We start from the raw sequence: 26633 nt of genomic DNA on the forward strand, positions 1-26633 counted from the left end.
TTGCTTGAAGAGGCAAGGATTATAAGTCCTCTCGCCTCATCTAAAATGAAGTTTGATCGCTAATTTTATGCAGGTAATTATAGCGGATTTCCTATCGCTTTTTAAAGTTTTCCCAACATTGTAGCGTAACAAAATTGCTCGACGGTGGGTTCTCGCCCCTGATACATTTCTCCTTTCGTTTATCTCTCAGTTGTTGTATATTGTTCATTTGAGTTATTAGTTTAATCGTATTAGGTTAGTCAGCTATCTCTTTTTATGTCTAGGTCTTCACTGACTCATCAAGCCATTTGTATAGCTTCTCCCAGACTGTGTAAAAGTCTGTGTCTTCTTTGTCATTAATTCGCATCGTCAGTCTGTTCATTTCTGCTAGTTCTAAAATTTTATTCATCACCATAGTGTTGGTGGGGGCATTTTCACTCTTCCAGCACTGTGCGTAAACAATCCTTGACGCTGTCAGAATATGGACTAGGAGGTATTGGTCAGATTTGCAAATTTTTTGATCTATTATTCCTAATAAGAAAGTTTCCGGCTTAAGGCATAGTTTAATTGACAGGATTCCATTCAGCCATCCTAGTATTTGCTTCCAATATGCTTTGGCTACCGGACACGTCCACCACATATGGTAGTACGTGCCCAGCACCGTTTTACATTTCCAGCATATGGCCGAAACTTTTGAAGACATTTTCGCCAGTCTTGTCGGTGGAAGATGCCAGCGGTAGAACATTTTATATATATTTTCTTTATAGGCCGTCGACTTTGTCAATTTTAGGTTCCATTCCCAGACTCTTTCCCAGTCGTCTAGGTCTATTGTGTGGCCAATGTTTTGGGCCCAGGTTACCATGACTTCTTTTACCCTTTCTGCTTCCGTTTTTCGAATCAGTAAGCAGTTGTATATTTTTGAAATTAATTTCTCATCTGGTCCAATTAAAATTTTATCTAATTCCTGGTTCTTGTTCTGGAAGCCAGGTTGTGCTAGATCGAATTTGTGTTTGTTTTGAATTTGGAGATATGGCCACCAATCAATGTTTATTCCCTTGTCAGCCAAATTTTCCCTGGGGTTTAGTTTGTTTTGGTCGTCTAGCAACTGTTGGTAGGTAACAATTTTATCCAAGTTTATCAAATTCGGGTATATCAGGGCTTCCGTCGGAGATATCCATTTAGGTAGTTGCGTGTAGTATTTCCTTCTAATTTCGAGCCAGTCCTTAATTAATACCCCCCTTAAATGGTGACTACTAAAATAATTGTGGATTTTATTTCCCTCGCACCATAGGTAGTTATGCCACCCGTATTTGCAGGTCGTGGCCCTCTATTGTTAAGATTCTTTTATTAGCTAACATTACCCATTCTTTTATCCACATAGTTGTTGCTGCTTGGTGATATGTTTTCCATTCCGGTAATCCCATTCCCCCTTGAGTTCTTTTATCCTGCAGGTGCATATATTTTATTCTGGGCTTTTTACCATTCCATATAAAGTTTCGAATCATTTTGTCCAAATCATTATAAAATTTTTCCCCTAGCTTAACCGGTGCCGTTTGAAATAGGTAGAGGATTTTTGGCAGAACATTCATTTTAATTACTGCGACTCTTCCCATCAGTGATAGTTGTAGTTTTGACCAGTTTTTTAAGTCCTTTTGGGTATTCTGTAACAACTTATCATAGTTGTCTTCTTTTATGGAAGAGCATTTCGCAGACAGCCAGATCCCTAAATACTTAATTTTTTTAGTTACCTTTAATTCCATTGTTTCCTCTAGTTCTCCAATCTGGTTTTTGGGGAAGTTTTTTATAATCATTTTTGTTTTTTCCTTGTTTATTTTTAAACCGGCCACACACCCAAAGCTCTCAATGTCCTTCATCAAATTCGGTCCTGAAAGTAAGGGGTCTTCTACGATAAAGACCATGTCATCCGCGAAGGCCTGTACTTTATATTGTTCTCTTTTTATGGTCAAGCCCCTAATTTCCTGATTTGATCTTATCCGATTTAAAAGGACCTCTAGTGACGTAATAAATAGTAGTGGGGAGAGCGGGCACCCTTGTCTAACACCCTTTCCAATTTGTATCCTCTCCGTTAGTTCCCCGTTGACTATAATATTTGCAGATTGCCGTGAATATATAGATTCTATAATCCTAATAAATTTATCGCCAAATTTCATCATTTTTAGTTGAGTGGTTAGAAAGTTCCAATCTAGGTTATCAAAGGCTTTCTGAGCGTCGACAAAGATTAATGCGAGTTGTTTCTCAGATCTTGTTTGATAGAATTCAAAGGTATCAATTATTATTCTTGTATTGTTTCTAATATGTCTTTTTGGGAGAAAGCCGTTTTGATCCGAATGTATACTCTGATTTAATATTATTTTTAGTCTTTCCGCCAATATTGATACAAAGATTTTGTAATCTGCATTTAACAGGGATATGGGTCTATAATTTTGGACCTTGCTACTGTCCGCCTCTTCCTTTGGTATTAGGGTGATGTAAGCTTCCCCCCATGATTTTGGGACCCTACCATTTTGTAATGCCTCATTACATAGTTCTAATAATTTGTCTTCTATGGTATTTTGAAGTTTTTTATATATTTCCGACGGAAGCCCATCCGGCCCAGGTGTTTTATTGTTTTTTTTGTTTTTGAATGGCCTTTTTCAGTTCTTCTTGTGTGATTTCTTTATCGAGCATCTCTCTCATCTCCTCCGACAAGACTGGAAGCTTCTGCTTTATAAGGTATTTTCTAATGTCTTGTTCATTAATTTCGTCTTGTTTATATAGTTTCCTATAATAGTTCTGTACTATCTTTTTCTTTTCTCCTATTTCTTGTTTCAAATTCCCCTCCTCGTCATACAGTTGTTTAATAATTCTTTTGACCTTCTCCTTTCTTATTTTGTGGGCCAACCATCTCCCAGTTTTATTTGCATGTTCAAAATAATTCTGCTTCATTCTCTTAATGTTTTGTGCTATTTCCTCTTGAGAGATCAAATTTATTTGGTGTTTAATTAACTCTCCTTTTTCCCTGTGTCTACTATTTTCTGGCTCTTTCTGGGTCAGCAGTTCCGTCTCTCTTAATTCTTTGTTCAGTGTATTAAGTTTTTCCCTGTGTATTTTGTTTCTTCTTATTATATAGGCTATGGATATTCCCCTCACAACTGCCTTCATCGTGTCCCAAACATTTTGTATTGAGGTCTGCTCTTTACCGTTTTCTTTAAAGAAGTAGCCCAATTCCTTTTCTATTTGTTGTACAAATTGTTTCTCTTGTAGTATGTTCTGGTTTAATGTCCACCTAGCTTTTATCCTTGCCTTCCCTTTCCATTGCCATAAGACTGGGTGATGATCAGCCCACTTATTGGTTATTATTTCAATATTTACAGTATCCATGAGTAGCTCCGAGTTTGACCAAACCATGTCGATACGGGACCATGAATTATGTGGATGGGAGTAAAACGTGTACTGTTGCATCTTGTCATTCATTGCTCGCCAGACATCATAAAGATCTAGATCCTTCACCATATTTACATAGGCAGACGGTAGTTTCCTTCTTGTGCTTTTCTTGTGAGTACTCTTATAGTCCATCTTACCATCTGCTATAGCGTTGAAATCCCCTAGAATACATATATTTTGCCACTCTATTTCATTTATCCTCTTATATAGATTAATATAAAATCTCTCTTGTTTTTGATTTGGGGCATAGATTCCAACTAGTAAAAAATTTTTCCCACCATTAATTATCTCCACCATTAATACCCTACCGTCTTTGTCTGCATATATTAATTTGGGGTTCAACCATTCTTTTATATACATTACAATTCCTCTTTTTCTGGTTTGTGCTGACGAGCAGAATGTTTTACCTAGTTTTGGACAGACCAACAGGTTATTGTATTTTTCTTTAATGTGGGTTTCCTGAAGACAGATTACATCTACCTTTTGTTTCACTAGATCCAACAGTACACGTTTTCTTTTGGAAGTTATGTTAAGACCATTTACATTTGCTGATAGTACATTCGTTTCCCATTCTTCAATTCCCTTACACGTTATTCGCTTTGAGGGCGCCTTTGGATCGAGTCTCGATGGGTGACCTTGCTCTCGAATCTTCTCTGCCATATCTCTTTCGTTCTCTGGCCTCTCCTGGCCCCCGCCCCTCTGGTTGAGTTTCAATTATAGTGTCCTCCTGTCTTAAAAGTCCTTCTTTATTAAATCTCTCATCGTCTGCTAGTAAAAGTTCCTGGAATTCTTGAGCTTTCGCCAAGGTGTCTATTCGGTATTTCTTTTCCCTCCATGTTATCAGCATTCCTTCTGGAAGGAGCCATCTGAACTGGATTCTGTCTCTGTTTAAACGTGTGGAGAGGAAGTTGTATTTCCTTCTCTTCTCTCTGACTCTCCGTGGAGTCTGCTTTAAGATGAGAATTTCTTTACCTTTGTATGTTAGAGAGTCCCCTCTTATTGTACTTAGAATGTCCTCTCTCAGCTGTCTTCTCAACACCCTCACATGGATCTCCCTCGGAAGCCGGTGGCGTCTCGCGAAGCCTGTATTGACTCTATAGGCTTCGTCCAGATCATTAATAACCTCTTTTTTCGGCCTGCCGAGGACTAATCCCAGGATTTCTCCAATCAGCTCCCGGAGGTTTTCATCTTTTGCTTCCTCCACGTTTTGTAGTCTTAAATAATATGCTGATCGCTCTAATTCTAGCTGGAGGATGGCCTCCTCCAGGCTTGAGTTTATAGATTCCAGATTGTCCTCTACTTTGTCTATCCTTTTTTCCGCTATTTCCGTTCTCCCCTTAACATTTTGGATTTCCTGCTCATTTTTCAGCAGCGCTGTTTGTATTACTCCTATGCGTTCCTCAATTCTTCCCATATTGTTTCTTACTTCATGTATTTCATTCTTTACTCCCTCCAGGCCTTTGGTGAGACTTTCACCCATCTTCAGTATTGTCTCTTGTAGGGAGCCCATTGTTACTTCCTGGTCTTGCAGGGTTGGGGCTGCCTTATCTCCCGTTTGCCTGCCCTCAGGGGACTTTTCCCTCACCGGGGTAGATAGGGGGGTTTGCTTTTTACTCCCTTTAATTAAAGTTACTGTTTTGGTTGCCATTTGCTTTAATTCAGCTCTTCCCCTTTAAGGTGTAAGTCTAGTACCTTCTGAATGCTGTTTGAGTAGTTATACAGAGCCCGGGGTACATACAGGGTAATTAAGCTGGAGCAGGACTGTGAAATATAGGCTCAGTTAATTCTATAGTATCTGGGAGAGTCAGGAAGAGAAACGTTTCAGCGTGATACGACAGGGTGCAGGAGAGGCCAGAAAGTATTTAGAACTCACCCATCAATCTCTTCCTGTTGTCAGTGTAGTGTTTTCCTTCTGCTGTCTCTGGCTGTAATATGACACCGCGTACTTCAAACCCTTGTGATTAAACTTCTTTCCTTTTCCCCAGGCAGGCAAATCCAGCTGACTGCCTTTCTCTTCTTAGTCTCATCCTCTGTTAATCCTCAAATTTAAATAGTCCAAAGCCTCAGTCTTCTTCTGTCCACTACGTCAATCAGCTTTCACAAAAGTTTACTGTTTGTATTTAATAGCCGCTGCAGATAAATGCGCCCACACACGTATCTGTATTTATTGCAGTAAAGTTGTTTATCTTTTAGATTTAGGCTTTTAAGTCAGATCTTGTGATTACCGTCATTCGATCCACTATGTTCCCTGCGACTGTCTCCCTTCCTTATTAGTGGCTGGCAGTCACGCCTTCTGGTCGGCCATTAATCAGCCGACCTCTTTTGCACGAACTCTGAGGGAGCCTCTTGCTTCGTGGGGGGAGATCGCCTTTCACCCTCCACTGCACAGAAGCTTCCCCTCTCCAAAGGTCCTCGCACCTCGAAGGGACCTTGCCTATTACGGCCACGCTCGTGGAAAGACCGGGCGAACCGAACAGAGAGTCTGTCAGCAGCTCGTTCCAGCGTGACGCCAGACCGGAAGTCCGGAATCCTCCTATCTTGTCCTTCCTAGTCCTTCTTTTCACTAAACTAGCCATACCCAGTTCCTGCAATCATTCTTCAAATGTTTTTCTCTCATCATCATCGTCATCATCATCAATTTATTTTCCAAGTGTTTTGCTGTTTGTCAACCACCCAAAGACTCATTAATTTTGATCCATTATTTTCTTTTGATAAGTTTTTTCTTGGATCATCACCTGTCCAAGACTTCATCAAGGTTAACCCTGCTTAGTTGTTCCAGATCAACTAAGATCAAATGGATAGAGAAAGAGAGAGGGAGTGGAGAGGGGAGAGGGTAGAACGAGGGAGAGGGACAGGGGGAAAAGGGAAAGGGGAGGGGGAAGGGGAAGAGAGGAAGATGGAGAGAGAGGGAGAAAGGGAGAGGGAGAAAGGAAGAGAGGAAGATGGGGAGATGGAGATAGAGGGAGAGAGGGAGAGGGAGGGAGAGAGGGGGGAGAGAGGCAGAGAGAGGGAGAGGGAGAGAGGGAGAGGGGGGGAGTGGGAATGGCAGAGGAGAAAGAGAGACACAGAGAGAGAGAGAGTTGGTCTGATCCTTCCTGTCTCCACCTGGGTCCTGAAGCACCAGAGTCCCTTCCTCAGTTGGTTAATGTGGCTTCCCTGTCATTACAGAGACGCAATTGGCAGTGGACAGACAGATCCAAAAACAGCTACCTGATGTGGAAACAAGGAGAGCCCAACAACAAGGAGAATAATGAAAATTGCGTTGAACTTTGGAGCCCAACAGGTAAGCCAAGGTGCAGCCCGTTATTTCTTCTCCCTTTTGAGGAAGGCCCCCAGGAGACAACAGGTGCTTTAAAGGCTACCACCATCTACCCAGTTGCCATCTCCATTGCCTTAAAATATGAAGAAAACATGACGCAAACACAAGCAGTAGAACATAAGGATACCAGAGTCTTAGATTTTAAAAGAGCTGATTTTAATAAACTCAGAGAGAACTTGGGAAATATTCCTTGGATGGAAATCCTAAGGAGATCCTCTAGTCCAACCTCCCACCCACCCCTGCCCAAGCAGGAGACCCTGGACCATGTCTGACAGATGGCAGTCCAGTCTCTTCTTGAAAGCCTCCAATGGTGAAGGTCCCACAACTTCTGAAGGCAACTTCTGTTCCATGGGTGGATTGTTCTCACTGTCAGGAAATTCCTCCTTATTGAATCTTTAATGGGGGGGGTCTCTTTGCGAGCCACTGTACTGGTTCCCACACCCATCATCCAGGGTTGCCCTTAGCACATGGGAGGAAAAAAGGGTCCATATAACAATCATATGACAGGGAAATCAATGCTGCTCCATCCAGTTTTGACAGGTCAAAGAGATGGACCAAAATCTCAGACCATTTGCTTCCCTCTTGTGGATTATCAGCGGTTGACAGGCAAAGCCTACTTACCATATCCTGATTTGCATGGTGTTTATATTTACCGAGAAAGTATAAAGAGAGACTAATATACATCTATTTCAAGCTGTTGATCCTGATTTCTTGGCTATCTTGGTTACAACACTCCACTGAATGCAGAAGCTCATTTTAGCCAGTTAGGTTCTTTACCTGTAGTACCTTCAGGTGCCCCCACAAAGGAGGGAGGAGCCATGGAGATGCTCCCCTGGGACTCTGAGGTCTAACCCTGGAAAACGTCTCCTTTCTCTGCCCAGGTTACAAGAACTGGAACGACCAGAACTGTGCGTCCACACGTGCATACCTCTGCAAGTGCAGATTCTGATGCAACGTCTCCTTCTCCTGCTCTGGGGGGGCGGGGGTGGAACACAAGTGAAGCACCTGGAGAAGCAAGGGAGCCTCCCCAAATCTCTGCTCTGCGTCCCTTCGCTTCATGGATGCTTTCATGTAGCTTGGATCTGATTTTGCTCCTTCTGATCGGCCAGGAGGTCAAATAAATTCTGCTCTTGATTGACAACTGGGAAGAAGTTTGTTTGGGTCTCTAGATTTGGAACACAATAAGGGCACACAATTTGACTCCTGGAAGGTAAATCTTGTTTGTTTGTTTGTTTGATTGATTGATTGATTGATTGACTGACAATATACATTCTGATCTTTCTGACTCCATACAACATAATATTTTGGCCTTTCTAAGAAGCCAGAGAAAGATTTGGCTAGACGTGAAATTCTCACTGTTTCAGTGAGAGAGACAGCCTGGCACGACCGTCCACTCTGAAGCCAAGGATGACCCTCCATGCTCTATGCATAGGTTCAGCGTATGAGGATCATGTAACCCAACACATTGCTTCTCTTAACTGCCCCTGTTCCCAAAACACAGATATCTCTTTTTTTCATGTTTGAAAGGGGAGCGGGTAGTTGTATACATTAAAGATAACATTCCAGTAAAACAAATCTACGGAGCTGATGAAGGTGGAATATTAATATTATCAGTTACATTAAACAAAAAGCGGATTGTGCTTGTGGGAATCTATGACCCGAATGAGGGGCAAAAACAATTTCATAAGAAGTTGCATAATATTATTGGGGAGATAGAAAATGGTTGGTATTTGTATTGTGGGGGGTTTAATGCAATAGTGGATAGAAATTTGGACTATAAAAGTGATAAAACAAAAAAGGGCAGAAGAGTTGGGCATCCAGGAGAATCCAGAAGAATACTACCTACCACTTTTTCAAAATGGCAGAAGAGTTGGGCATCCAGGAGAATCCAGAAGAATACTACCTACTACTTTTTCAAAATGGCAGAAGAGTTGGGCATCCAGGAGAATCCAGAAGAATACTACCTACTACTTTTTCAAAATGGCAGAAGAGTTGGGCATCCAGGATAATTGGAGAGAAAGGAATATGGGGAAAAAAACAAATGCAGGTACTTCTCAGGTAGACATCAATCGTGGTCGAGAATCGATATGGCCTGGATGTCAACAGAATTAAACTCGGAGGTAGAAGAAATTACAATTGACAAGAATCTCTGGGCAGACCATAATCCAGTGAAAGATGGAAGGGACAAAAGAAAGTAAGGAGGTAGACCTTAAAAAGATCAATCTTAAAACATAAAGAATTTGTTTTGAAGATGGAAGAGCAAATGCGGCTCTTCTTCCAGGATAATAAGAAAAAAGAGACACAAGCATTCAAAATTAGCGCAACAAATAAAAAGTAGCGAACAAAATTTCTTTGAAAATACAAACACGCCAGGGAGATGGCTAGCCTATCGGCTGAAAAAACAGAAAGAAAGAAGTTGGATTAGCAAATTACAAAACAAAGAGGGAAATAAAATACATCAAAATGAAAGGGAAAAAATGGTAACCTGTGAGTTCTACAAGAATTTATACATGGGTGACGAATGCAATATAGAAGAGAAAGGACAGCGATGTTTCCAAAATGCCAAACTATCCACAATCTCTGAAAACATAAAAAATATGTTGAACAAAGACAATAACTTTGTTAAAATTGACAGAGGCAATCAAAAGGCAAAAAATAATAAAATGCCAGGCCCTGATGGATTACCATCTGAAATATATAAAGAGCTAGCAATAGCAATAGCAGTTAGACTTATATACCGCTTCCTAGGGCTTTCAGCCATCTCTAAGCGGTTTACAGAGAGTCAGCATATCGCCCCCAACAACAATCCGGGTCCTCATTTCACCCACCTCGGAAGGATGGAAGGCTGAGTCAACCTTGAGCCGGTGAGATTTGAACAGCCGAACTGCAGAACTGCAGTCAGCTGCAAGACCTTCTAGGGCCAATACTATTAGAGGTTTCCAATTTGGTATTAAAAGAGGCAAAGATACTGGCATTATGGGAAGAAGCAAATATTACACTTATCCCTAAGGAGAACTCTGATTTGCCGCTAATCAAAAACTATAAGCCCATATTTTTTTTTTGTTAAATGCGGACTATAAAATATTTATGGCCATAATGGTTGAGAGAGTAAAAACATTTCTGGGGAAATTTATCCATGTATATCAGAATGGTTTCTTGCCAAGAAGGCAACTAAAAAATAGTATCAGGACAATACTAGACATCCTAGAATATTATGAAGTCCACAGTAGGAAATAAATGGCCTTGATATTTATTGAGGCACAAAAAGCGTTTGACAATGTTAAATGGGATTTTATGTTGTGCCAGTTAAAGTATATGGAATTTGGTGAAAACTTAATACAAACTTAATTACAATATATTGTAATCAAGTGGCCAGAATGGTAATAGATAGGGATATAACACAGAGCTTTAAAATTCAAAAAGGCACAAGGCAAGGGTGCCCTTTATCACCACTGTTATTTATATTAATGTTGGAGGTCTTGACCAGGATAATTCAAAAAGATGAGCAAATTAAGGGTCTAGAAATTAAAAAGGAAGTATTTAAGCTCCAAGCATTTGCAGTTGACCTGGTGTTTATTATGGAAAAAACATTGCATTCTGGTATGAGGCTAATGGAATTATTGGGAGAATATGGGGAAGCAGCCAGTTTGAAGGTAAATAAAGACAAATCTATTGGTGAAAAACATGAAAAATGGGCAGAAAAATGAATTGGCTGATAGATTAAACCTTCAAATAGGAAAGAAAGTGAGATTGTCACGTTCCGGCGTTCACGTTGCATACAAACAGAGATTCAGTTTGTTTGGTGAAAAACCTTTATGTCTATCTAAGAAACTACGTGATAACCAGCACTAAATGACAAGGATACAAAGGTAATCAAATCCAAGTCAGTTCTAACCAAGTTAACACCATCACCCATATATATATAGTCTCCCTTTATTTATTTATCAGCACAAATGCAACACACACAGACACACACACACAGATATGTATGTATGTATGTATGTATGTATGTATGTATGCATGCATGCATGCATGCATGCATTCATGTATGTAGTGTCACAACCCCTGGTATGCCCAAATATGGGAGGAGGCATACTGCTTCCTTTCTCTGTCTATCGGCTCATCACAAGAGACCATCCAGACAGAAACCCAATATTTTTACTGTTGCCTTTGTTACATTTGTGTTGTATTTGTGTCTTTATTTATTTATCAGCACAAATACAACACACACACACACATCATTACCCCACCCAGCTCCACCCTCAACTCCACCCAGCTGACACCCACCCACCATCACCAATCGGCATGACCCCCACCCTCAGCCACACACCCCACTCAGTGTCATCATTGCCTCTTTCCTGGTTAGCCGCATCAGAGCAAAGGGGTTACATCAGAGTAGGCAGTTGCACCCAAGTAGAAGAACCACATGCAGCTACAGGCTCAATTGACATCAGAGAGGCAACATCAACGTGGCAGCGTTAGTGGCGTGTAAACATGGCCAAGCGGACATGGTGAGGGACAGGTTCCCCCTGGATGGCAGCCTGAGGGCTGACAGAGATATTTAGGAATACAATTAACGGTGAGATGCCTCACACTCAAAGCAGATAATTACAATAAACTATTTGACCAAATTAAGGGGGGATCTAGAACAGTGGAAACATTTACAGCTCTCCTTCATGGAGAGAATAGCAACAGTCAAAATGAACATCTGACCCAAAATACTTTTTGTATTTCAAAATATACCAATAAGATTGGAGAAAGAATATTTTAGAAATTTAAACAAAATGGTATCTCAGTTTGTTTGGCAAGGAAAGGGGTCTAGAGTTAAACTGTAACTTACAGGATTCCAAGGAAAGAGGAGGATTCGGACTGCCCAATTGGGAAAGATACTATCAAGTGCCTGCTCTATCACGGGTAAAAGATTGGATAGGGCTTAAAAATGGAAGACTATTAGCGTTGGAAGGTCGTGGTACGCAAATGAGATGTCATGCCTTCCTATGGGATGGCAAACATAAAACCCATCAGTACTTCCAGAGACACCATAGAAGAAGGGCTCTACCTGATGTGTGGTTAAAGATTAAACAACAAAATTACATGGAAACCCCAAATTGGTTCTCGACATTGGAGATGTTCGTTCATCCAAATTTTATTAATGTAGGGAAAGTAATTAATTATAATGGGATACTAAAAGAAAGAGGTGAGCTAAAATCTAGAAGAGAATTATATGAGGAAGGCATAGAACCGGAAGGGTGGGCTTACTTACAAGTCCAATTTCGATACGTAAAAGAGAAAAAAGAATGGGGCATTAGGAAAGAACCTACAGAATTAGATAGAATTCTACTAGGTGAAGAGGACAAAATGATTTAAAAATTATACCAATATCTATTGGATTATACATTGGCGGAAGAGCAGCTAAAGGAAACCATGTTAGCATGGAGTAAGAACTTTAGTTACAGCATAGATTTGGACAATTGGCGAGACTTATGGGAAAGAAAGAGAAAGTTAACTTTAGACATCTCGTATAAAGAAAACTTATACAAGATATTCTGCAGGTGGCACATCCCACCCACAAGATTAGCTAAAATTAACAAAAATTTATTGCATATGATGTTGGAAATGTAACGCTGCATTAGGGACCTTCTACCATATGTGGTGGGAACGCACGAAAGCTCGGGCTTTTTGGCACCAGATAAGAACGTATTTGGAAGGGACGCTAAATCAAAGGATGGATTTGAGGACAGAATTTATTTCCACTAGGGATCACAAAAGAAAAACATGGCAAAGGTGGACTATATTTAATGCCGCATATTTTAACGGCGGCAAGACTGGTTTTTGCACAGAAATGGAAAAATAAGGAAGAAGAAATAATAAATGAGATACTGACGTGCGCAGAGATGGACAGACTGACTCTTAGAGCTCAAAGACGAGGGTGAGATGGAACATCACGAAATCTGGGACAAATGGCACCGATGGTTAGAAACGAGGGGAAAAGGCTGGGACAGAAAAACACAGATAAATTAAGAATTGGAAATATGGTATTAAGAAGGTGTGATATGTAGAAATTGGATATGTATTTGTATGATTAGTAATTATATAAAAGAAAGGATCAATGGACAGGTAATCTGACTGACTACATACCTATGTAATAGGTATAAAATATAAGATCTAACCACTATATGGAAATGTTTATGCCAGAAATATTGCACCATGTCCAATGTTTTTAACGTTTATCAAATAAAAAACTTTTTTAAAAATATAAAAACAATCAGAGCTTGGAGGCCCCAGATTTCATCTCTTTCGGCTGAATGCTGAGGGACTCTGCAATAAAGCTCCCTCGTCCATGACAGGAGAGAGAGCCACCGTGGCATATGGACAGAAGGACTCGCTTCCTTCTTCCTCCTCCCCTTCTTCCTCCTTGATTTCCTTCCAAGGGGAAGAAGACCTCTTTTGGCATGTGGCACAGGGTGCCAATCCTTTGTGGGTGCTCTCTCGACTGATTGTTAACCTGCCAACAACCACCTAAACTGCTGCTCTGGGAGTTTGGGGGATCCCTGTTAAGTGCCCCGAGATCCTGAAGACACCTGGGATGTTTGGAGTTTGGAGTTTATTCAATTTGTAGGCCGCCCTATTCCCCAAAGGGACTCAGGGCGGCTGAACAAAGCCAAGGGAGGGGAAATTACAAAAAGTAAGACAAAGACAATCAGACAATACGAACAATTTAAAAGCACAACAGACACAGCAAATTCAAGTAGGGGGGGGGGGGGGGGAACAAAACCCCAGGCTTGCTGGGACAGCCAGGTCTTCACGGCCGTCCGGAAGGCCTGAAGGGTGGAGAGGGTCCGAATCTCCACAGGGAGCTCATTCCAAAGGGCCGGGGCAGCCACAGAGAAGGCCCTCCTCCGAGTAGTCGCCAGCCGACATTGGCTGGCAGATGGAATATGGAGGAGGCCTAATCTGTGGGATCGAATGGGTCTGTGGGAGGTAATCGGCAGAAGGCGGTCTCTCAAGTACCCAGGTCCAATACCATGTAGGGCATACCATGTATGTCTCTATTCAGGGAATTTATTTGGGCCCCAGCACACATTGTCCCATGGCAACTAAATGTAATTGAAATGTGAGAAAAAAATCTCCCTGGGGATAAGATCCATCCAACAGTAGAAGACTCTCATTCTGAAGTTGGTGGGTTCTCCATCTTGCAGGTTGGCCAGAAGAATCTTCGGAGATGGCAGAAGTGATTTTCCTACCTCTTGAAGAGGATGGAGCAGGTGAGTCCCACCAACTCCATAAGGTGACCATTCTGTGATCCTGTGATCCAGGGTGAGGGATCAGGGAAGCCAGTCCAATGCCCCACTGAAAGGAGGAGGTACAATGGTTCCTCTCCCTCCGTCTCTTCTACGTTTCACAACCATGTTGATCCCAATGGAGAGATCCGTACATGGTCCAAAGACTCAGAGGTCACAGCCTATTTGGCCAAGGGAGAAATGGGACGTGTTTCACCCAAGCAAGAAACATCTACTGCCTTTCGAAGCAGCTCATCCTTGACAGAAAGTGAAGGTACTTCTTAAGAACTTTACAAGAAAGTTTGAAATAGGCCACAGCCCATTTAGAGCCGGGCCATTGAAGCGGAGGATGAGCAAGAATGTGCACATGCTACATTGATGAGAGCAATGTGCATGCAAACTCATCCCCCACCTCTGCAGCCACCACCACCTTCTCTGGTCCACCAAGCCAGAAAGATTTAGGAACACTGTTATCAATCAATCAATCAATCAATCTGATTAACCTCCAGGACTAAACGTTCTGTGTCCTTATCATGTTCCAAATTTAATAATGCAAATAATCTGGTTTCAGGTTGTTAATCAGGACCAGAAATCCTGAAGCAAAGCAATTTCTCTCTCCCTCTGCCCTCCCCCCAACATAAATCCACCCCCTGCCTTGTCTATAAATGCCTCCGTTCCTTTTGCTGGAGATCAGCCTGGAGTTGCCACTGAGCAGACTTGCTACCTGTGGAGGCAAAGGGACAGGTGAGTGCAGCTCTCCCACCCATGGGCCCCTGACAGGTGAGGCCCCTGCACCAGATCACTCCTGCATCTGTCTTTCTCCACCTGAAGGGACCTCTTGCAGGGGCTGCTGGCAACATCCGGGTTCCAGCAGGGGATCTGTGGGAAGCAGGGAGCAAGGGGTCTCTAGGGGGGTCTCTGGGGAAGAATTGCAGAGGAGAGTCTTTCCAGGGGAGGCTCTTCTGCCCTTTAGGGAGCAGTGCAGGATCCTCTGTGACCCACCAAGGCTGCCGGATGACCAAGGAGGGAGAAATTTTGTCCAGCCGGGCAAGCGGAAAAGTGGAAACCAAAGTGTGGGCCAGGAGATCAAATACATTCTGGTCTTCATTGACAACCTGGAAGAAACTTTTGTGGGTGACTAGATTTGGAACACAATAAGGGCACACAATTTGACTCCTGGAAGGTTAATCACAAGTGATGATTGATTGATTGATTGACAATATACATTCTGATCTTTCTGACCCCGTACAATCTAATGGGGATGATGGGTCTAGGGCAGCGGGAACAACCTTTCCGAGCTGGCAGACTGATGGAAGGGGATGGTTTTCCTTTGACAAATGCAGATTGCCCACCATTTCCATGGCCCAATTAAGAATTGGCTCCGGATCAGCACTGGGCCATGGACTTGGGATTGGGGATTGGGGAGGTGATGTGGGAGATGATAGGTGGGCCACTCTGGGAAGGGGGCCTGGTGTTAAGTGGTGGTGCCACATTCCAATCCCTGCACTCACCCCGACTGCCTGCTGCTCATCAGAGCTTGGAGGCCCCAGATTTCATCTCTTTCTGCTAAGTGACTCTGCAATAAAGCTCCCTCGTCCATGAGAGGGGAGAGAGCCACCTCGTTCCTCCTCCCCTTCTTCCTCCTTGCTTTTCTTCCAAGGGGAAGAAGACAATTTTTGGCTTGTGGCACAGGGTGTCAATCCTTTGTGGGTGCTCTCTCGATCGATTGTTAACCTGCCGTCGACCAGCTAGACTGCTGCTCTGGGAGTTTTGGGGATCCCTGTTAAGAGCCCCGAGATCCTGAAGACATGGCACCTGGGTTGTCTCTACCCACTTCATGGAGTTCATTTGGGGCTCAGGATGGCCACATCAGGAAAGTTGTCCTAGCAAACATTAACATCCGACAACTAAATCCAGAAATCATGGGTACAGCTACTTAAATTTAATTAAAATATGGGGAAAATCTCCCTGGGGGTAATATTCCCTCAACAGTAGAAGACTCTCCCTCTCTGAAGGTGGTGGGTTCTCCATCTTGCAGGTTGGCCAGAAGAGGCTTCAGAGATGGTGGAACCAGGGGTGAAATTCAGCAGGTTCTGACAGGTTCTGGAGAACCAGTAGCAGAAATTCTGAGTAGTTTGGAGAACCAGCAAATGCCACCTCTGGCTGGCCCCACAGTGAGGAGGGAATGGGGATTTTGCAGTATCCTTCCCCTGCCACACTCACCAAGCCACACCCACATGACCAGTAGTAAAAAAAATTGAATTTCACCACTGAGCGGAAGTGGTTTTCCTACCTCTTGCAGAGGATGGCGCAGGTGAGTCCCACCAACTCCATAGTATGTTCAGCCTGTGATCACGTCAGTAAAAAAGGGGGGGAGGAGGAGAAGAATGAGAAGAAGGTGGTGGTGGAGGAGGAGGAGGAGGAGGAGGAAGAGGAGGAGAAGGAGGAAGAGGAGAAGGAAGAGGAGAAAGAGGAGGAGGAGAAGATGAAGGAGAAGGAGGAGAATGAGAATGAGAAGAAGAAGACGGTCTTTGGGAGGGACCTCTCAGGAAAGAGGGCTCCACCTTCACTAATGACCAAGCTGGGAGGTCAAAATTTTGTTTGACATTTTTATAGCTGCCCAGCTGGTGCCAATTTCTGCCTCTTTGACCATGCAACAGCCTTGGTGGGTCAGTGGATTCTGCATTGCTGTGTAATGGGAAGTGTGACCTTCCTTAGAAAGGATCTCCTATGGGTCTCTGTTGTGGCCCAGCAGGAGCCGTTGGAGCTGCCACCAGACTCCGACAGCGAGGGGCCCTATGAGTCGGCCCTGGAGGATGTGGAGGACCCTGGACAGGGTTCCGACTCTCTGCAGGGCGCAGAGAGACTGGTTGGCCACCAGGTGGCGCCTGAGCCTTGGATCAGTGGGGAGGAGACAAGGGAGAGTCATCCAGAAACCAACTGTGAGTTGATCTGGGATGCACGCTGTCGAAGGGCTACTCGGCGTCAAGAGCATCTACGTAATTACAGGAGGTAATTACACTCAACTGATGGTCGTTAGGCTTCTCTCCAGACTATAAAAGAGACTGCTTGTGCCACTCCCTTCTTGTAGAAGTCAACGCTTTGACTAAAGAGAAACAAACTTGGCAGGCTGGATTGCTGCCAGAGTTTGTCTGAATTGCTGCCAAAGTTTGTCGGCCTTGCTGCCAAGCTCCTGATCTGTTTGTTTACTTGGCTTTCAGCCACCGAGAGTCTGAACTTTTTATTAAAGGACATTCTCATTTAAGCTTGTCTCGGCATTCGTTACTGGACGGAGGAGGGGGTCAGAACAGGTCTCTCTCCCTCTTTCCCATGTAGCTCAACAATAGATTTCTTCTTCCCTGAGGGATCCTCCCACAGATCCCCTGCTGCAAACAGGACATCCCCTGCAGCCCCCCTGCAAGAGGTCCCTTCAGTTAGAAGGAGTGAGAGGCAGGAGAGATCTGCTGCAGGGTCCCTTACCTGTCAGGTGCCCACCGGTGGGAGAGCCCCACTCACCTGTCCCTTTGCCTCCACGGTTAGCAAGTCTGCTCAATGGCAACTCCAGGCTTTCCTCCAGCAAAGGGAATGGAGGCATTTAAAGGCAAGGGCGGGGGTGGATCTATTGGGGGGGCTTAATTCTGCTTGATACACCAACACACCTTTCTCAAGAAAAGTATTTCCTCCTTCCCTCCACCCCCCCCCAACAGATCCACCCCCCCGGCCTTGCCTTTAAATGCCTCCATTCCCTTTGCTGGACGGAAGCCTGGAGTTGCCACTGAGCAGACTTTCTACCTTTGAAGGCGAAGGGACAGGTGAGTGGGGCTCTCCCACCTGTGGGCACCTGACAGGTGAGGCCCCTGCAGCAGATCTCTCCTGTGTCTCTCTCTCCATCTGAAGGGACCTCTTGCAGGGGGGCTGCAGGGGATGTCCTGTTTGCAGCAGGGGGTCTGCAGGAAAGAGAGAGAGACCCACAGGAGATCCTTTCTATGGAAGGTCCCACTTCCCATTAAAAAGCAATGCAGAATCCAGGGTGACGGAAGCCTGGAGTTGCCACTGAGCAGACTTTCTACCTGTGGAGGCGAAGGGACAGGTGAGTGGGGCTCTGCCACCTGTGGGCACCTGACAGGTGAGGCCCCTGCGTCTCTCTCTCCATCTGAAGGGACCTCTTGCAGGGGGGCTGCAGGGGATGTCCTGTTTGCAGCAGGGGATCTGCGGGAGGGTCCCTCAGGAAAAAAGAGATCTATTGGGGATCCAAATGGGAAAGACAGAGAGAGACCGACAGGAGATCCTTTCTAAGGAAGGTCCCACTTCCCATTAAAAAGCAATGCAGAATCCAGGGTGACCCACCAAGGCTGCTGCATATCCAGGAAGGCAGAAATTGGCACCAGCTGGGCAGGTATAAAACTGCCAAACCAAATTTTGGAGTCCCAGCTTGGTCACTGGTGGAGGTGGAGCCCCCTTTCCTGAGAGGTCCCTCCCAAAGACCGTGTTCTCCTTCTCGTTCTTCTTCTCATTCTCCTCCTTCTCTTTCATCTCCTCCTCTTCCTCCTTCTCCTCCTGCTCCTCCACCTTCTTCTCATTCTCCTCCTCCTCCTCCTCCCCCCTTTTTTACTATTCTCTTTGCAGGGAAGGAAGGAAGACTATGGGGCGATTCATCTTTTTGACCTTCAGCTTGCTGGTCGTGGCCCTCTCCGTAAGAGGTAAGTTTGAGGAGGGTCTCTGGGGTCAGAGAGATTGAAGCTCTTGCATCTCATCCCCTTCCTCGTTTGACCTCCCCAGAATCCTCACTCTGAAGTTGCTTTTCTTCCTGCTTGGGTTATTCTGCAATTTAGATCCCTCCTTCTCTCGCTGCCCCAAAACGCAGGGCCTTTTGCTACCTTGCAAAACAAAATACAATCGAAATTCAGATTCATTCATGAACAGTTAAAGGTTTGGCAAAAGAACAGTCCTTTTCTCTATTAAAAAGCTGCTTCGACGGGACATAAATTTATTACATGAATAAATAGAGTTGAAAGAAAGAACAGCCGAGTGGGGCTAGGATTCCTGTCCCTGGGACCCACACAAGAGCTGAGACCCTTTTCCAGGGACCTGGGAGCTGAGGATCCAATGGTGGGGAGGGGCTTGTTCAGAAGGAACCCTCCTGGGCAGTGGGCACCAGTGGGCAGTCCCACAAAAAATTAGCCACTCAGCCATTCAGGGCTTCAATGGTTACGGATCACGCAGGAGGCCAATGCAGATCGTTCAGAAGAGACCCACTAGATCCCTGTCCTTTGCACCAGTCAACAGCCTGGTTCTGGAAGGAATCAATTTTCCGGCTCAGCACAGTTCAGTGAAGGAGAGACCAACAAAAGCCGAGGGGTTCACACAAGACTAGCAGCTTGAAGGGATTTAAGCAAGGCCAACCCTAACCAAGCTTTGGACTATCTGCAAATGGAGCCACTCTGTCCGAGGCCAAGTCAGTTTCAAAGACGTTGCTAGCTCAGGAAGTTAGGCATGTTCTGCAAACCCAGCTGTCTCCTCCTCCTCCCCTTCTCCTGGCCATCTTCTCATTGGCTTTCTCTCTTCCCCCACAGGAGCCAAAGGCTATCAGTGTCCTCAAGATTGGCTCCCCGGGAACGGGCGTTGCTATAAGGTCTTCGTTGAACGGAAGACTTGGACTGATGCAGAGGTTAGAAGGGCTTTTAGCTTGGCTGAGGGGGAGGAGAAGTCTAGGTGGAGCCTTGAAGACCCTCAAAGTCACCTCTGGCTGGGCTGAAGTGGAGGGCCACCAGGATGGGTGCATGAAAAGGGAACAAAGGTCATGATTTTAGGACAGTCTGAAATTCAAGTATTCTATGGAGTGTATTATGGTTTGTCCAGTATCTGTTGGGCAGAGTAAGAGGCTGGAGGCTAAAACATATGAAGAATGGTTGCAGGAATTGGGTTTGACTATTGTGGTGAAAAGAAGGACCAGGGGAGACATGACAGCCATCTTTCAATATCTAAGGGGCTGCCACAAAAAAGAGGGATAGGAATAGCAAGAGCCCTTAGACTTACCATATATATTGCTCCACAGAGCTTTCACAGCCCCCTCTAAGCAGTTTACAGAGTCAAATTATGACCCCCAATAATCTCAGTCCTTGTTTCACCCACCTCGGAAGGTTAGAAGGCTGAGTCAACCTTGAGCAAAGTGAAATTTGAACTGCCAAATTGCAGGCAGCCAGCAGTCAGCAGAAGTAGCCTGCAGTACTGCACTCTAACCTATTTGCGTGTGTGTTTGTGTTTGTGTGTGTGTGTGTGTGTGTGTGTAAGAGGTGGGTTGCTCCTGGTTTGTACCAGTTCGGCTGAACCTGTACTGGTAATGGGGCATGGGTCACCGAACCGGTAGTGATGGCTGGCCAGCCATGCCCTTGAACCAGCCTGCTCGGACGTTCGCCCTGCCTCGCCTTCACCACAGAACTGTCACCTCCTGCCTACACATTTGCGCTAGCCTAGCCCCCCCCTCTACCCACTGGCCAGCGTCTCCCAAAGCTGCTGCCGTTGCAGCCGCAGAGGGGACGGGGGTAGCATGCTGGAGAGGGCAGAGGTGGCAGGAGAGGGCGGAATGCCAAGTCCCAGAGTGGGAAACCAGAAGAGACGCCTCCCTTGAGCTCCGCTCGCTCCCCGCTGGAAATGTCTGTGTTTAGTTTGGATCTGGGGCCAGCCAAGGAGCCGCTCGGCTTCATCAAATTCCCGCAATGGGTAAGATGAGTGGTGGTGACAGGAGGTGCCCAGCCAAGCAGGGCCTGTGTTCACTCTCTTCCCTGTAGCTCCAGCAATTTCAAGGGAAGTAAAGACGGGAGATTTCACCAACTGTGTCTCCTGGGCTTTCTCCCTGATTCGGTCTGGGACAGTTTTGACATCTGGGCTCTGCGATCCCCCACTGCCCCTGCCACGCCTGGGGGTTGCAACTGATTCCTCCTGTCCTCCTTGTCCTGAGCCAGTATCAGGTGAACTTTCCTCCGCCTGTATTTTTTCCAATCTCCCACCCTTTCCTTCCCGTTGTTCTCTCCCCTCCCCCACTCGCCTGCCAGATTTATAAAGACAGGCGTGGCCTCCATCCTACAAAGTTGGATGCTTCAATTCTTTCTATGAAACCTATGGTTTTCCCACACCCTAAATCCTCCGGTGGACTTTTTGGGGGGGGAGCTTTTCCCCTTTTTGCCCCCCTTTCCTCTGTCGGAGTCCCCAAAATTTTCACCACCATTTCTTTGGGCATCGCTTGGTGGTGGGGGGTCATGTGACTGAGTGTGCATGAGTGATGTTAAGTTGGCCATACCCATTTAGTTACATACCCCTTGCCATGCCCACAGATCCGGTCGTAAAAATTTTTGAAACCCATCCCTGGTGTGTGTGTGTGTGTGTGTGTGAGAGAGAGAGAAAGAGAGAGAGAGAGAGAGAGAGAGAGGGAGGGAGGGAGGGAGAGAGAGAGAGAGAGAGAGAGGGAGAGGGAGAGAGAGAGGGAGAGACTATTCTCCAAAGCACACAAAAAGCAATCGATGGAAAGAAATCAAGAGAACCAACCTAGAAATAACAAAAAGAATCTCCTGACACTGAGAAGAAATACTCAGTGGAATGGAACGGCTCCCCTCCAGAAGTCACAGCTGCTCCATCACTGGAGGCTTTTAAGAAGAGACTGGACAGCTATTGGTCTGAAATTGTGTAGGGTTTCCTCCTTGGGCAAACTAGAAGACCTCCAAGCCCCGTCCAACTTTCTTAATCTTCATCACAAGTTGAGCATTAGGGTTGAGTGACTGTCTTGCACACCAGAGATTTCAAGATGTTTCGCTGGCAACTCTGGCTGGCATCTTGAGACTGTTTTGCCTCTGAAGGGATGGGCATCTCAGATGAAATGAGAATTTAAGCCGGGAAGGGGTCAAGAGCTGCAGGCCCCAGTGAGGGAATCTGCAGGGTTCAAGGATGCGGGTAGGACCATGCAATCAGATCCCCGCTCTTCTCTCACTTGCCCAGTACAAACACAGACAAACCACACACACACAAACACAGAGACATGTTTCTTCCCTGCTGAGCCAACACCCTTCCTTGTGGTTGCTCTCTCTCTCTCCCAGAGGTTCTGCAGGAAATTGAAGCCAGGCTGCCACCTCGCCTCCATCCATAGCTTCGCTGACTCATTTGACTTGGCTGACTACCTCACTGACTATCTCCCACCTCGGGGCCCAGTGTGGATCGGACTGTGGGATCCAAAAAAGGTAGGTCCTTCCTCGGAGGCTTTCCAAGGGAGGGAAAAGGCTCTGTCTCTGCCGAAAACTCTTGCCTTGGACAAAGCCTCTGAAGAGCGATATTGACTCCTTCTCTCGCCCAACCCTTCCTGCCCAACCTTTCCTATGCTGTGTTTAGAGTCCCCAAAGGGACGGATTCTGCTCTGATCTCCACCTCAGGATCAAGGGCTTCTCTGGCAGTCAGCTGCTCCTTCCACCTGCCTTCCTCTTTCTGGCCCACCGAATGGCCTCTGACCCTGGTTGGGAGTCTGGTGGGCCATTCAATCAGGGACTGCAGAGCTTTTCAGTTCCTGCAGGATTTTCCTTGTTTTTGTTACCGTCCGGCTTTCCTCCTGTCCTCCGTTGCCCTTCCAATTCCTGAAAGATGCTGGATCACATGGAAAGAAGGGGCCTCACCCTGGACTTGAGCTCAGCTCCTGGTGACTTCCTGAACAGAAAGATTCATTTCCGGCAATAACACGGAAGTAGGTTCTCCCTCCCCTCCCTCTCCTCCCCTCCCCTCCCCTCCCTCCCCTCCCTCCCTTCCCTCTCCTCCCCTCCCCTCCCTCCCCTCCCCTCCCTCCCTTCACTCTCCTCCCCTCCCCTCCCTCCCATCCTTCAACTCCCTCCCCCACCCAACCCCTATTCAGGTTTCCAGGACGGTTTCCATTTTCTTAGTGTCTCGGATAGTTTTGGGGTTTTGCTGGTGGTCTCCCACCCAAGAATTCATTGATTTTGACCCCATTTATTGTTCTGGGATCAATCAGTATCTTCCAGGGCTGCCATCATGTCAAGCATGAGGCAAGATGGCTCTCAAGCTGAGCTGGTGACTTCATGGAGACTCCAGATAGTTTTCTTCTGGGTTCTATTTTTCCCTCTGGATCTCCTGATCATCCCCCACCCAAGCATTCACCAATTTTAACTCAGTTTGGCTGTTCCAGATCAAGTTAGATGGAGAGATGGAGAGAGAGATGTTCTCTTTGATCTTTAAAACCTGAAAACGTTCCTCTCTGACCTGGGCCCTGAAGAGCCTCTTCTTCAATTGGCCAACATGGCTTCTTTCTCATCTTAGAACTTCAAATGGGAGTGGACAGACAGATCTAAAGCCGACTACCTACCCTGGGAGAATAAACAGCCAGATCACTACAAGAACAACGAGTTCTGCATTGAGATTGTGGACTATACATGTGAGTCAAGATGGTGGTGAGACGGTTGAGGTGCAATTCCAGCAATGAGGACCCTGTGTGTCCATCTTGGAATTTTCATCCCTTGGCCACTCATGGCCTCTGTTTGTCTGTTTGTCTGTTTGTTTAAAACGGATCTGTAGCCTTCCACTTATAACCAACACCCTAACAAACATTAAGCAGCATAACAATCCCATTAAAATTATACTAACATGAAGAGCACTAAAATCAACCGAAACCTAGCCTCAAGTCAGATCTCTGATTTGAAATCAGCCCATCTTGGGGGAAACGCCAGGACTTCCAAGATTCTTCCCAGCCAGAGTCCAACTCCAAGGGAAGTCAAGGGATTTTACCTGCCGTAAAAGGCCCAGAATGTTCCTCCCGGTGACTTTGCAAGGGATCCCCCAGTTCCTGCCTACCTAGCAGGCACCTGGTTACCTGAAAGAGGGAGGCTGGTTTGCTACCTGGAGATGCAGTAAGGCTGGATAAATAATCAGTGCCTCTGCTCTCATCATCCCAACCGAGAAGCACATATGGGCTCCTACGTGTGTCCGGCCGGCCTCCCTCTTTGTCTTCCTCCACTTCTGCTCCAGTTGCCTCTCATGTCGCTTCATCCCTCTGAGCTGCTTGGTGAACCATGGTTTATCCCTTGCCACAGCCCTACAATCTGCAGTTGTAAACCAGGGTTTATCCTTTGCATCAGTCCTACAATCTGCACAGTCAAGGGAGCACAAAACGTCCATGGGACACACCATTAACAATGGGAGCCATGAAGTGTTATAACACAAGACTTCATGTACAGGTGAAACTCAAAAATTTAGAATATCATGCAAAAGTTCATTTATTTCAGTAATGCAACTTAAAAGATGAAACTAATATATGAGATAAGACTCATTACATGCAAAGCAAGATAGTTCAAGCCCTGATTTGTCAAATTGTGATGATTATGGCGTACAGCTCATGAAAACCCCAAATCCACCATCTCAGAAAATTAGAATATTTCGATAGCTTCCATAATTATTCTCTTTTGAAGTGTTCTGTTTTGGAGATTAACCTGGTTCCTTCAAAATTAATTTCATGTTAAGGTGCTGGAAAAGGGAGGAAGTTTTTTCCTTTTTTCTTACTGCGTTCTTGTGTTCTGCCATGTGTGCATTTATTCTCTGTTCATTTGTCCTATGTATGTGGCAGGGCAGATTTTGCGTGGTATTTCGTAGACTCCTTGGTTTTCTAGCTGGATTTTGTCTTTGGGGTTTCTTAAGATGTTGGCTATTTTTTGGTCAGTGTTGGAGGCTGTCTTGATATTGTGTTTGTGGAGAATTTTGCTGATTTTATCTGTGGTGTCTTTGATGTAAGGGAGGAGGGCGGTGGTGTTGTCCTGTTCTGTGTCTTGGTTTTGGGGGAGAGCTATTGAAATAGAGAAACACCCCCAGAACATGAATAAACGTGACGATACCTCCCGCCTACCAGACATCTGGAAACCAGCCCTAGTCAACAAACGAGCCCCACCCACCACCCAGGCCGTTACAACACGAAACAACAATAGACACACAGCCAGCACCCATCAGCACCAATCTACCAATCATGATACAACCACACAACCAATCATTCACTTACTGAAACTAAGCCAGCACTCCACACTCCACCACCAATATTTATGGAAAGACGGCAGCTCCGATCACACTTTAAGCCCAAAACCCAGCCTGAAGATGGCGAGTGAGACCTCGCTGAAGCGTTGCCAAGACAATATCAATCTATATGTATATGTACAGCATATGTATAGGTATATGTATAGGTATGTGTATATGTATGTGTAGGTGTAGGTGTAGGTGTATAGGTATATGTATAGGTATAGGTATAAAAAGTCTACCTCACTGCAGTCAGAGGACTCTCAGCCTCTCATAGACTATACAGAAGAGAAATATTGAGAAATGGCCCATCCATATAAAAACCAATCAAAAGAACGGCATAAAAATCCCAGACTAAAGGAAGAAAAGAAAATTGGCTGTTTAAGTTACTGAGGTTACTACAACATGCTGAACTCCAAGTCTGCTTTAGCAGGTGAGGGTTAAGGTTAGGTTATCCTCTGTGGCATCCTTGTGTCCTCCTGCCAATGGGGGGGTCCCTCAAAATGCTTCCTGGGAGTCCCTAAAAAGTTTTCTCTTCTCTTACCCAGATTATCTCAAGTGGAACGACCAGATATGCACAACTCCGCAAGCTTTTCTCTGCCAGTGCAGATACTAGTGCAAACGGTTCCTTCGGCTGCTCCAGAGGGAGAGAAGAACCTGGTGAACACTGAAAGCCCCCCCCCCCACCCCCCACCTGCTGAAATCTCTGCTCTGCACCCCTTCGCTTCACGGATGCTTTCTGTAGCTCGGATCTGACTTTGCTCCTCCAATAAATTCTCTCTAGCATGACTGGCCTTGTTTATTTGGGAGACCCAGGAGATGGTGGAGGTTTAAAGCTGAAGACCCCAGACTCTTCTGCATGGCAAGGCTTGGTCTCAAGGGGTGGTTGGGTGGGGGGGGGTCTCATCAGAAGGACCATCCATTGATGCTGCGATGAGGCTCCCTTGCATGTCCTCCTCATTGGAATCAGCAACTCCTTCCCTTGAAGGCTTAGATCCATCCACAACATCAACACCATCCCTACTCCAAAGATCCTCGGCTCTGCCTCAGTGGCCCATTGAGGCCCATCTGACCTCAGGGCCACATCATTTATTTCCACCACAGACGTTTCACACTGACCATCCATGAGGCTTCCTTGGTCAACCGCAGGAGATGCTTCTCACTGCCTTCTCCCAACCATGTAGATCCTTACCTCACTGGTGTCACTCAAGTGACCATCTGCCTCAGCACCTTCCTCCATCTCTGTGGCCAAAGTCCACTGCTTGGTTTAGCTGGGCATCCGGGACAGGGACGGGTTTCAAAAAATGTTACTACCGCTTTGGTGGGCATGGCTAGATGGGGGGGGGGGGGCGTGTGACTGAGTGGGTGTGGTGGCGAAAAGTTTTGACAATGGGGGGGGTGGGCCCTATCCACTCCAGCAGCTGAGAGTCCCATTCCCACCCCACTCGCCCCTCTGCACACAGCAGGAGCTCCCCACTGTCCTGCTCGGGAGATGGAGCCCCGGGAGGAAGGAGACAAGCGGTCCGACTGTGGGACGAGCAGGGAAGCATCTGCCAGCCGCCTTG

At 45.6% G+C, this 26633-nt stretch overlaps 3 protein-coding genes across 6 annotated transcripts in view; 2 read left to right on the top strand and 1 right to left on the bottom strand.

Annotated features, from left to right (window-relative positions):
* Positions 1–7774, top strand: part of LOC116511179 (macrophage mannose receptor 1-like) — a 33424-nt gene extending 25650 nt beyond the window's left edge. The window contains exons 11-12 of the mRNA XM_032221042.1: positions 6592–6706; positions 7624–7774. Of these exons, the coding sequence (XP_032076933.1) occupies positions 6592–6706; positions 7624–7691 (183 nt within the window). The 3' untranslated portion in view covers positions 7692–7774. The remainder of the gene's footprint in view (positions 1–6591; positions 6707–7623) is intronic.
* LOC116511835 (C-type lectin lectoxin-Thr1-like) overlaps positions 1–26633 on the bottom strand; it is a 195629-nt gene that overhangs the window by 139473 nt on the left and 29523 nt on the right. The window lies entirely within an intron of this gene.
* Positions 14727–25857, top strand: LOC116511830 (C-type lectin BpLec-like). Of its 4 annotated transcripts, none has more exons than XM_032222067.1 (6): positions 14727–14766; positions 18649–18722; positions 19596–19690; positions 22110–22250; positions 23332–23446; positions 25617–25857. In XM_032222067.1, exons 2-6 carry the CDS (start codon positions 18665–18667, stop codon positions 25682–25684), a joined length of 477 nt encoding a protein of 158 aa, XP_032077958.1. In that variant the 5' UTR covers positions 14727–14766; positions 18649–18664; the 3' UTR covers positions 25685–25857. The 4 variants fall into 4 exon arrangements, with proteins under 4 accessions (XP_032077958.1, XP_032077957.1, XP_032077959.1 ...); XM_032222066.1 differs by lacking the exon at positions 14727–14766 and adding an exon at positions 18064–18112; XM_032222068.1 differs by lacking the exons at positions 14727–14766; positions 23332–23446 and adding an exon at positions 18064–18112.

This window comes from Thamnophis elegans, chromosome 7 (assembly GCF_009769535.1).
Source record: "Thamnophis elegans isolate rThaEle1 chromosome 7, rThaEle1.pri, whole genome shotgun sequence".
Lineage (NCBI taxonomy): Eukaryota > Metazoa > Chordata > Lepidosauria > Squamata > Colubridae > Thamnophis > Thamnophis elegans.